Genomic DNA, 11430 nt, shown 5'->3' with positions numbered 1-11430 from the left:
ACTGTGTAATACACTATTACAGGTTAATATAGTGTACTACAGGTTAATTCTGTCTACTGTTTTACTGTGTAGTACACTATTACAGGTTAATACAGTGTACTGTGTAATACACTAGTACAGGTTAATACAGTGTACTACAGGTTAATTCTGTCTACTGTTTTACTGTGTAGTACAGGTTAATACAGTGTACTGTTGTGTTATTGTAATTCCGTGTATTACACTATTTGTGTAATACACAGAATATCAATATATAGCATTACAATGCTACAGTGCAATACTCTATACTCTGTTTTTGTAATACTGGGTATTATAGAGTAATACAATGTATTCCCCAGTAAGTAAAAATGACATCTGATATATGAAAGAATACTGCAGTGGTGTTTATTGGTAATCTTACTGTTTTACGGTCATTGAACATGTTTGAGTTTTTAAAGCCTAACATTAACAATACTTCTATAATACTGAAGTGTTTAGTATCAGCTGCAGTGGAGCGAAGCGTTACATGAACATTGAGCTCCATCTTTTACAGCTGATCACTTCAGTCAGTATGAATTACATGAGAGACATGAGTCCTTGAAGTGAATACAATTTTGATGATCAGTCGGCTTTAGTTAAAACTATAAGTTTAACTTATTTTAAAGCTGAGCTGAGATCAGCTGACAAACTTTGTTTCTCAACAGATGAGATTTAGTTTTTAGTCAAAAAAAGTTAAAAAACATTTAAATCTTTAACATGTTCAGAGTCTTTAAAAGTAAGTTGTTCTCTAATTTCGTGGGGGGTCGTCGGGATTCAGGGCCCCTGGATATGTGGATCAGGGGACGTCGAGGGGTCCAGGGCCCCTGGATATGTGGATCAGGGAACGTCGAGGGGTCCAGGGCCCCTGGATATGTGGATCAGGGGACGTCGAGGGGTCCAGGGCCCCTGGATATGTGGATCAGGGGACGTCGAGGGGTTCAGGGCCCCTGGATATGTGGATCAGGGGACGTCGAGGGGTCCAGGGCCCCTGGATATGTGGATCAGGGGACGTCGAGGGGTCCAGGGCCCCTGGATATGTGGATCAGGGGACGTCGAGGGGTCCAGGGCCCCTGGATATGTGGATCAGGGGACGTCGAGGGGTCCAGGGCCCCTGGATATGTGGATCAGGGGACGTCGAGGGGTCCAGGGCCCCTGGATATGTGGATCAGGGGACGTCGAGGGGTCCAGGGCCCCTGGATATGTGGATCAGGGGACGTCGAGGGGTCCAGGGCCCCTGGATATGTGGATCAGGGGACGTCGAGGGGTCCAGGGCCCCTGGATGTGTGGACCCACCTCCTCTATACCTCTTTCTGTTTCATGGATTGTGGAGGTCTGGATCGTGGTCCATGCCTACTACTAATTATTCATACATTCTGTCATATTCATTGAATGTGTAACTCTGTTCATCTGTACATGACATCTATTCTTCTGTCCATCCGGGGAGAGGGATCCTCCTCTGTTGCTCTCCTGAAGGGTTCTTACCTTTTTTACCCCCGGGAAGGTTTTTTTTTCTATTTCTTGGGAGTTTTTCCTGATCCGATGTGAGGTCAAAGGTCAGGGATGTCATTTTGTATGTGTACAGATTGTAAAGCCCTCTGAGGCAAATTTGTAATTTGTGATATTGGGCTAGACAAAATAAACTGAATTGAATTGAATCGGGGGACGTTAGGGGTCCAGTGCCCCTGGATGTGTGGATCAGGGGACGTTAGGGGTCCAGGGTCCCTGGATGTGTTGGCTCTGCAGGAGCCTCTGCAGCTCCTTGAACTGCTCCACTGTCTGGTCTTTCACATCAGGGTTTGAAATCTGCAGCCGGATGCTGTCGATGGACCAACTGAGTTCTCCAGAGAACATCTCTGTTAGGATCCGAGCCACGACAGGAACAACCTGAGGACAACCAGAACCAGGTTTAGAGACCAGATCCACAACCAGGTTTAAAAACTACAACCAGGAGAACGCCACCATTTTGTTTCAACATATATCTATCCAACCATACTATCAGCTCTGATCTTTGTGAATTCAATTGTTTTTGCATTGAAATGTCTTAATTTACACAAGTGCAAATACCACCGACGCACTGAGACCTTTTGAGATTAAACTCGTTCTTTTTGTTGTGTTTGTGCAGTTAAGCGTCTGCGATAGCTGCTCAACCCTTCAGTGGATTTGGGTCCTTCATCCTGCAGGTGTTAAAGTGCTGAGTGTAGGACTCAATGAGTGTTGATGAACGGACCTGGACGATGATGAGTTTCTTCTCTTTGGGTTTCTTGTCGGGCCAGTCCTCTCCGAAACAGAAGTAGATCTCGAAGGGTGGAGGGTTCTGAGTTTCCCCTCTCTGGAACAGGATCAGCCCTGCGGACGGACACACCTGGATGTAAGTATGAACGTGTTGAGACAGAATTCTCTAACGCCTCAGGGATTCAGTACCTTGCAGGAAGTCGTTGAGGCTGAACACCTTGATCTTCTTCTCTCGCTCCAGGGGGTTCGGTGGACCGTGCTCAGGCATGCCGGGTCCAGACCAGAACACTTTGCACTGACAGAGGCGGACAGCATAGATGTCTTGCTCCCAGATTTCCAGGATCAGCCCGCGGTCCATGACATCCAGCAGGGCCTCGGTGTAGAACATTTGCTTCTGGTTCTGAACATCAGACGTCCCAGGGAACAGGACCTGTTGCAGGGTGACTGGCCCAAACAGGTCCACCTGCTCCGGGGTCGGCTCCAGGTGTCCGTAGTAAAGCCGGCAGCCCTGAGGGTTACTGACTGTCAGAGAGCCTGTCGTCCGGCCCCGATACTGGAACTTCAGGTCCAGATCTGTTACTACAGACACAGATATATCTGTTACTACAGCAAGACAGTAATTATATCTGCTACTAAGGTACACGGCAAAACAGATCATATACCTGTTACTAAGGCGAGAGGACATTGTTACCTGGGCCAATGATGTTGTGTTTTCAGTGTAAACTACATTACATTACATGTCATTTAGCTGACGCTTTTATCCAAAGCGACTTACAATAAGTGCATTAAACCATGAGTCCAAACTCAGAACAACAAGAATCAAGCAAGTACAATTTCTTCAATAACGTTAAACTACAAAGTGCTATCAGTAAGAGACATTTAAGTGCTACTAAAGTGCTACTACAGCTCTACCTTCAAGGTATAGTCGAAAAAGATGTGTTTTTAGTTTGCGACGGAAGATGTAGAGACTTTCTGCTGTCCTGATGTCAATGTGGAGCTCGTTCCACCAATGAGGAGCCAGGACAGCAAACAGTTGTGACTTTGTTGAGTGTTTAGCTCGAAGTGAAGGAGCTACAAGCCGATTGGCAGAAGCCGAGCGAAGTGAACGAGCTGGGGTGTACGGTTTGACCATGTCCTGGATGTAGACCGGACCCGATCTGTTCGCAGCACGGTACGCATGTACCAATGTTTTGAAGCGGATGCGGGCGGTCACTGGTAACCAGTGAAGGTCACGGAGGAGCAAAGGATTGTGGGTAAATTTCGGGAGGTTGAAGACCAGTCGAGCAGCTGCATTCTGGATGAGCTGTAGAGGTCGAATGACATTAGCAGGTAGACCTGAAGGAGGGAGTTACAGTAGTCTAGCCGTGAGATGACCAGGACCTGGACCAGGACCTGTGCCGCCTTCTGAGTGAGAAGAGGTCCTATTCTCCTGATGTTGTACAGCATGTACCTACAGGAGCGTGTTATTGCGATAATGTTGGCAGTCAGGGAGAGTTGACTGACAGGCGTCACACCGAGGTTCCTGGCAGTCGGAGTCGGAGCCAGTACTGAGTTGTTGAAGTTAATAGTTAGGTCGTGGGTGGGAGAACCTTTTCCTGGAAGGAGGAGAAGTTCAGTCTTGTCCGGGTTAATTTTCAGGTGGTGTGCGGACATCAACTGAGAGATGTCGGTCAGACAGGCAGAGATTTGTGCTGCTACCTGTGTTTCAGATTGGGGAAATGAGAGGATCAGTTGGGTGTCGTCAGCATAGCTGTGGTAGGAGAAGCCATGCGAGCGAATGACAGAGCCAAGAGAGTTGGTGTACAGAGAGAAGAGAAGAGGACCAAGGACTGAGCCCTGAGGGACCCCAGTAGTCAGAGGACAAGGCTCAGACACAGATCCTCTCCAGATTACCCGGTAAGTGAGGTAGGATGAGAAGAGTGAGAGTGCGGTGCCTGAGATACCAGGTCCTGGAGGGAGGACATGAGGATCTCGTGGTTCACTGTGTCAAAGGCAGCGGAAAGGTCTAGAAGGATAAGGACAGAGGAGAGAGAGGCTGCTCTAGCAGTGTGAAGCTACTCAGAGACAGCAAGGAGGGCAGTCTCTGTTGAGTGGCCTGCCTTGAATCCAGACTGGTGGGGGTCTAGAAGGTTGTTACTGTGAAGAAAGGAGGAGACTTGGTTAAAGATAGCTCCCTCTAGAGTTTTGGAAAGGAAGGGGAGGAGAGAGACAGGTCTGTAGTTATTGACTTCAGGTCTGTAGTTTACTTTAGATGGGTCCAGAGTGGGTTTCTTCAGGAGAGGGTTGACTCCGCCTCCTTCAGAGAGTTAGGGAAACAGTCGGTTGAGAGGGAGGTGTTAATAAGATGGGTGAGAAAGGGAAGAAGGCCAGGAGCAATAGACTGGAGAATGTGAGATGGGATGAGGTCAAGGGGGCAGGTGGTTGGGCGGGCAGTTAGGCTGAAACTACTGGTCAGATTTCATGAAGCTTGATGAAAGGTTCATTATGTGCCGAGGAAGAACTCCCCTTCTAGTTTAATCTGTTACTTCAACAAACATTACAAAGAGTCGGACTTAATAATACACTGCAAATGTCTTGGTAATGCTCAGTGTTGAATAAACCTTTGATTTTCAGGGTTTAACCACATAACCTGTTCCACCATTCACCACACCTCCTTCACCATGAGCCAACAGGTGTGTTATCGTCAAGGTGAAACAGAACAGACTTTATTCTCCTTTAATCCTGGATAAGAGTTAGTAGAGCTCCACAGTTTCAATTTTCATGAGTCACTCTTTGTTTTCTCCCAGCAGAATAAAGCTCAACTATAGTTTATTTGAGGAGTTTCAGTCAGGATTTAGAAAACACCACAGCACTGGTGAAAATTACAAATGACCTCCTAATTGCATCAGATAGGGGACTCATCTCTGTACTGGTCTTGTTAGACCTTAGTGCTGATAAAGGACTCATCTCTGTACTGGTCTTGTTAGACCTTAGTGCTGATAAAGGACTCATCTCTGTCCTGGTCTTGTTAGACCTTAGTGCTGATAAAGGACTCATCTCTGTACTGGTATTATTAGACCTTAGTGCTGCGTTCGACACCATTGATCATGACATCCTATTACAGAGATTGGATCAGTCGATTGGCATTTCAGGTACCGCACTAAGTTGGTTTAAATCCTATTTATCAGATTGATCTCAGTTTGTATTTGTAAACGATGAAGCCTCAATGACCACCAACGTTAATCACGGAGTTCCACAAGGTTCTGTGCTTGGACCAATTTTATTTACCTTTTTATATATGCTTCCTTTGGGCAACATTATCAGGAAACACTGCATAAACTTTCATTGCTATGCAGATGATACTCAATTATATCTATCGATCAAACCAGAGGAGACCAACCAGCTCGCTAAAATTCAAGCATGTCTTAAAGACATAAAAACATGGATGACCTGCAACTTCCTGATGTTAAATTCAGACAAAACTGAAGTTATTTTACTGGCCCTGAACACCTCAGAGATCAATTATCTGGTGATGTGGTTTCTGTAGATGGCATTGCCCTGGCATCCAACACCACTGTAAAGAATCTCTAGTTATCTTTGACCGAGACTTGTCCTTTAACTCCCACGTTAAGCAAATCTCAAGGATTGCATTTTATCATCTACGTAACATTTCATAAATCAGGCTCATCTTGTCCCAAAAAGATGCAGAAAAGCTGGTTCACGCGTTTGTTACTTCCAGACTAGATTACTGCAACTCCTTATTATCAGGCTGCTCTAATAAGTCTCTTAAGTCCCTCCAGTTGATCCAGAATGCTGCAGCTCGTGTACTCACAAAAACTAAGAAAAGAGATCACATCATCAGTTTTCCTTCTTTTAGTTGAGCTGGTCCTTGTGAAAACACCAGACGAGGCCAGACTCCTGTATTAGCTGCTCTGCACTGGCTCCCTGTAAAATCAAGAATCACATTTAAAATTCTTCTCCTCACCTACAAAGCCTTGATTGGTGATGCACCATCATATCTTAAGGAGCTTGTAGTACCATATTGCCCCACTAGAGAGCTGCTCACTAAATGCGGGGCTACTTGTGGTTCCTAGAGTCCTAAAAAGTAGGATGGGAGCCAGAGCCTTCAGTTATCAAGCTCCTCTTTTATGGAACCAGCTTCCACTTTCAGTCCGGGAGGCAGACACAGTCACCTCATTTAAGAGTAGACGTGATATTGGGCTATACAAAATAAACTGAAATGAATACTTGTGGGATTCAGTGTTCAAGAGCTCCTCAAACCACCAGAGACGCATGCTGCTTCTTCATTGGCCCAGTTCCCTGAACACTGGAGCCCGGCGAGTAACCAGTGAGGCAAGGGGAGCGTTTCAATGGATCCCCCCGCTGCCAGTCTTTGTCCTCAACTTGGCTCAACAAGAACCAAACACGACATGGTGTCAGATCAAGAGAACCAGAACCAGCGAGTGGGCCAGTGCAACCATACTGAGATCCATACAGTATCTCATCGTCACAAGAGGAAACTACTCGGGGTCAGAGGTGTTACTCACGTGGGACGCTGCTCAGAAGGTCGTACTTGCAAGGTTGGTGGTTCTGGACGTCCCCCATGCTGCTGGCCTCCATTAGTGCCGGCCCGGGGGGAGTAGACGCTGCCGGGGGGGGCAGAGAATTCAGGTCTTGGAGTCCGTTAGACAGTCTGGCAGGATGGACGAAGCTTCTCTGGACCCGGAGGTCAGAGGTCATGGGAATCATATCATACGCTGTCTCTGACTGCGCTGGGAAGGAGCTGAAGGAGGGGGGGTCACTGATCCTGGGGTCTGATGAGGCATGACATCATCACATTACATAATCTTAAGGTGCGTCTCCATCCACCTGTTTTATGCACATGCTCATAATAAACCTGAAACATGTGACTTGACTGAAGAGATTAAAACGATGTGAAGTGACCTTCACATTAATACATGAAATATTATTTTTTAAGATTGACTCTCTTAATGACATCATCTTCTTCTGCAGCGGTTAAATGGTTTTCTCCATGAACCAACTCCTACTGACCACATGACAGTAGAGGAAGGAGACAAAGCAACATGTCTCCTCTGCTCCTGGACCTACACTTGTGTCCGGTAAGAAGGAGGACCTTCATTGGCCAGTGGCAGTGCTGTCAACCTGATTGGTTGGGCAGACTTTGCACGGTTTACTTTGTGCATGTCTTTCTTTGACGTGTTCTAACACAGAAATGTAAATAAGGAGTGTTTCCTGTGAAAGTAGTTTGTTCAGAGGTTGAAGAGGAAGACTGGAAACCGTCTACCAGAGAAAGATGGAAGAGTCCTTAGGAATCAGTTTCCATTGTTCTGTCAGCGAGTACTGTCTCAATGTGCGGAGACAAAGACAATATCAATTTAAAGCTGCTCGCATCGTCGAACGGGAGATTGACATGTATGTAAATAATTCAAGTGAATCGGACATTCTGGGTGAGGGGCGTCGCCGGTCAAACTTCTAGGGGGCATTTTTTTAAGCCTAAATTTTAACGCCTGTATCAGATGGCTATTTTCACCAAGATTGACAAGTGTACACAATTTGAGTTTTGGAGTATGGCAAGTACCACAAATATGCATCCAATGTTAAAAAAGAAAAATCAGAAGAAAAATCCTAGCAATTAGGGTCCCCTCAGACTGATGTAAACAGCTGATCAGTCATGCAAGTTAAATATTCGCTACACCACAACCTGCAAATATGTTTCCAGAATTGATTTAGTGCTGGTCTAGAGTAAATCGCTCCTGTTCAATGATCAGAATGAAGAACCAGAGGAACCAGGATGCAATGCCTTCAGGTTCCTCATAGGTCCACTGAACTAAACGTGGTACTTACTGATTGTGAGGTCCATCAGATTGGGCATCTGAGAATAAAACACATTGTGTTAGTCAGTCAGATGATAAAAGTGTGGAGTGTTTGCATTTGTTACATGTAGTCTTCCTCACCTCATCGTCATCTTCATCTTCAGCACCATCTGAGAAAGGAAACCGATCACAGACACTGAGATGAAGATAACAACTTTTAATGACCACATTCACCCATTATGAAAATACACTGACACTCAACAACCACTTTAAAAAAAGTATTTTTACACCAAATCTTGAGAGGAAGCTAAAGCCTTGAATTTCTGTGTTAATCGGTATCTTTCTGAAGAACATGTATTTAGAGCAAAGAACGCTGTGTGATGATCAGAAAACCAACGGAGGAGCCAGGGATTGAACCACCAATCTTCTGATGAGACTGAGCCGCTCACAAGTTGAACTGTGATCAAACACTGATCAACAGTTCTGCTCATCAGATGTTTTATGATGTAAAACCTAAACGTCTTGCCCTCAGTGTCTGATGATGATGTCAACTCCTCACCTGTGTTCCTGCCCTGCTCACAGACCTCGTAGATTTTGTACGGTTGAAGGGGAGTTTCTTTCGTGCCGTCGTATTTCAACTGAAACTCCCTGCTTTTGTTCAGAGCACAGCGAAGGTTCGCTTTCCACTTGGCCGGTTCAGGTTCATCCACACCTTCCTGGTATTTACCAGTCTCCACAGCCCACGCCTGCAAGACAGAGTAGGGTTTACAGAGCACGACAAATGGACACAAACAAACAGCTGATGGAACATATTTCAGAGCTCAAAGTCAAACTGCTCTTCTGTCAGCAACAACAGAGATGAGAAATAAAAGCAGAAGCAGTTACCAGTGAAGGAGGAAGTGACATCAGTAGTAAAGTTCAGTAAGCCATGTTTTAGGAAACACACTGAAGAACCAAACCCCACCCTCGCTGATGAGTTGTATAAACTAACCAATATGATATTAATAGTAAATAAAGACGATTTCCTTTGATACATGTCTACAAATGTAGACCAACATGAAGCTGAGCAGACATTAAAATTATAAGTTACTGTATTAATATTAATAGTAATACACTTATAGTTCAGTATGTTTAGTTTACTGTGTTAATAATAATAAAGTGATAGTTCAGTATGTATTAATAGTATTTCAGACCTTGAAGATGGTGTTCTCCTCGTCTGACGCTGGCGTGTGACGGGTGGCGTGTTTCCAGGGGATCTGGAAGAGTCGGTGTTCTGAGCTCAGCCACTGCAGACCAGGATACCTGCCGCTGTTCACCTGCGCCAACAACCAGGGCTTCAGACGGATCCTCCGGGGCTGCACGCTCATGGTGGGAGCACTGGGAGGGAATGGTGGAACGCCTAACCCTGTGGTAACAGGTAGAGTGCATCTTAAAGAACTGTGGACACCTGAGGTCTATATACACACACATATGTGTATGTATATATGTGTGTGTGTGTATATATATATGTATATATATATATATATACACACACACACACACACGTGTGTATACATATATATATATATATATATACACACACACACGTGTGTATACATGTGTGTGTGTGTATGTGTGTGTGTATGTATATACACACGTGTATGTATATATGTTTATATATATGTGTGTGTGTGTGTATATATATATATATATATATATATATATATATATATATATATATATATATACACACACACACACGTGTGTATACATGTGTGTGTATGTGTGTGTGTATGTATATACACACGTGTATGTATATATGTTTATATATATGTGTGTGTGTGTATATATATATATATATATATATATATATATATATTTATTTAGCATCTGTAAATATATACGTGTATATATATGCGTATATATGTGTATATATATATATATATACACATATATATACACGTGTATATATATATGCGTATATATATATGTGTATATATATATATACACATACATATACACATATATATACACACACATATACATATATATATATATATTTTGTAGATTTGGCTGATCTGGGATCAGCTGTGAAGAGACAGAAGAACAACAGGAACTAAACGGCCATTACTGTGAACACAGTTGTGGAAGTCTCGGATTCACGAGGTCAGATCTCAGGTCAAGAAGTGTCACTAAAAAAGTTAAACCACAAAACGTTTTCATGATGAGATCTAACAGCGTTAGGAAGAGGGTAAGGCTCCGTGTGTGTAACGATGGACTCACCTGGTCTCGGTCCTGGTCTCGGTCGCGGTCCTGGTCCCGGTGACCCTCCAGGTCCTTAATCAGGAACAAACTGAAGCTCATCACACAAAAAAGTCTCCGGCTCGGAATCAATAGACACAATGAGAAATACTACTTCCGGTTAGAGAGACACAATAAAAGCTTCTGGAATAAAGGAACACTTTTGAACAATGATACAGTCTACTACAGAATAAATACATATATACATATGAGATATAATAAAGAATACCACTTCTACTACCACCATTTACTATTACTTCTAAATACACACATCTACAGGTAGTTATATTATATTCACATCTACAGAAGCGGTGTTCCAGTGTACGTGTCTCTGGCTTTTATTAGAAACTACTGCAGTAAAATGTCTGGTCGTCATTTTAACTTGAGAAGGAGTTAACTTAATCAATAATATGGTGTATTGATGTTGTTACAGATTGTAGCTTTTACTGTTTTAAATAAAACGAGTGGACGATGATACCAGTGTTTTATTGTGATGGGGTGTTGGAGATGTTTTGACAGTTTTACGGAAGTACTTGAGGTTACTTCCTTCCTTCCGCCCAACTCTGACAAAATAGGCTCGTTCGAGATGAGCCAGTATTGCGCAGAATCGATCGGCGGCGATCGGCACGCAATGCATGCCGGTTAGATTTGTGTCCGACTTGCTCTGACGTCATGCAGGTCAACGAGGCGGCTGTCGGTTTTAGAGCCAGGCGCTCCAGGAGCTCTCCATGCGTGGCCCAGTGCATGATGGGAAACGCCTGGCTGTCGACACATCAGAGAGCTGATTGGCTCTTAGATCTGACAGCAAACACCACGTGTTGTAGAAAATCCATATTTTATGTGTAGTTGTAATACTTAACATTCGATTGTTCGCTATTTGTCTCATGTAGTGCAAAGATGTGGGTGTTAATAATAATAATAATGCATAAGGTTATTTATTTAGCATCTGTAAATAAATACAATATAGAGAAATGACAACTATCTTCACATATATGTATTTATATAAATGTGTAAATAAATATGACATCCAACAATTCCAAAAAAAAAAAATAGATTTCTTTTATTTTGGAAAATCCCATTTGTGTGACCT

General features: G+C 43.8%; 1 protein-coding gene across 3 annotated transcripts; it reads right to left on the bottom strand.

The window, feature by feature from the left end:
* Positions 1 to 357: 357 nt before the first annotated feature.
* On the bottom strand, positions 358 to 10442 carry irf5 (interferon regulatory factor 5). 3 transcript variants are annotated; one of them, XM_034526472.1, is made up of 9 exons: positions 10323 to 10442; positions 9254 to 9465; positions 8620 to 8806; positions 8202 to 8230; positions 8092 to 8119; positions 6774 to 7040; positions 2437 to 2826; positions 2243 to 2361; positions 358 to 1899 (listed from the first exon to the last, which is right to left on the bottom strand). In XM_034526472.1, exons 2-9 carry the CDS (start codon positions 9425 to 9427, stop codon positions 1711 to 1713), a joined length of 1383 nt encoding a protein of 460 aa, XP_034382363.1. In that variant the 5' UTR covers positions 9428 to 9465; positions 10323 to 10442; the 3' UTR covers positions 358 to 1710. The 3 variants fall into 3 exon arrangements, with proteins under 3 accessions (XP_034382363.1, XP_034382364.1, XP_034382365.1); XM_034526473.1 differs by having other exon boundaries at positions 1535 to 1899; positions 6774 to 6899; XM_034526474.1 differs by having other exon boundaries at positions 1682 to 1899; positions 6774 to 6872.
* Between the last annotated feature and the right edge of the window lie 988 nt (positions 10443 to 11430).

This window comes from Cyclopterus lumpus, chromosome 23 (genome assembly GCF_009769545.1).
Source record: "Cyclopterus lumpus isolate fCycLum1 chromosome 23, fCycLum1.pri, whole genome shotgun sequence".
NCBI lineage: Eukaryota > Metazoa > Chordata > Actinopteri > Perciformes > Cyclopteridae > Cyclopterus > Cyclopterus lumpus.
This window is presented reverse-complemented; position numbering and strand designations above follow the sequence as displayed.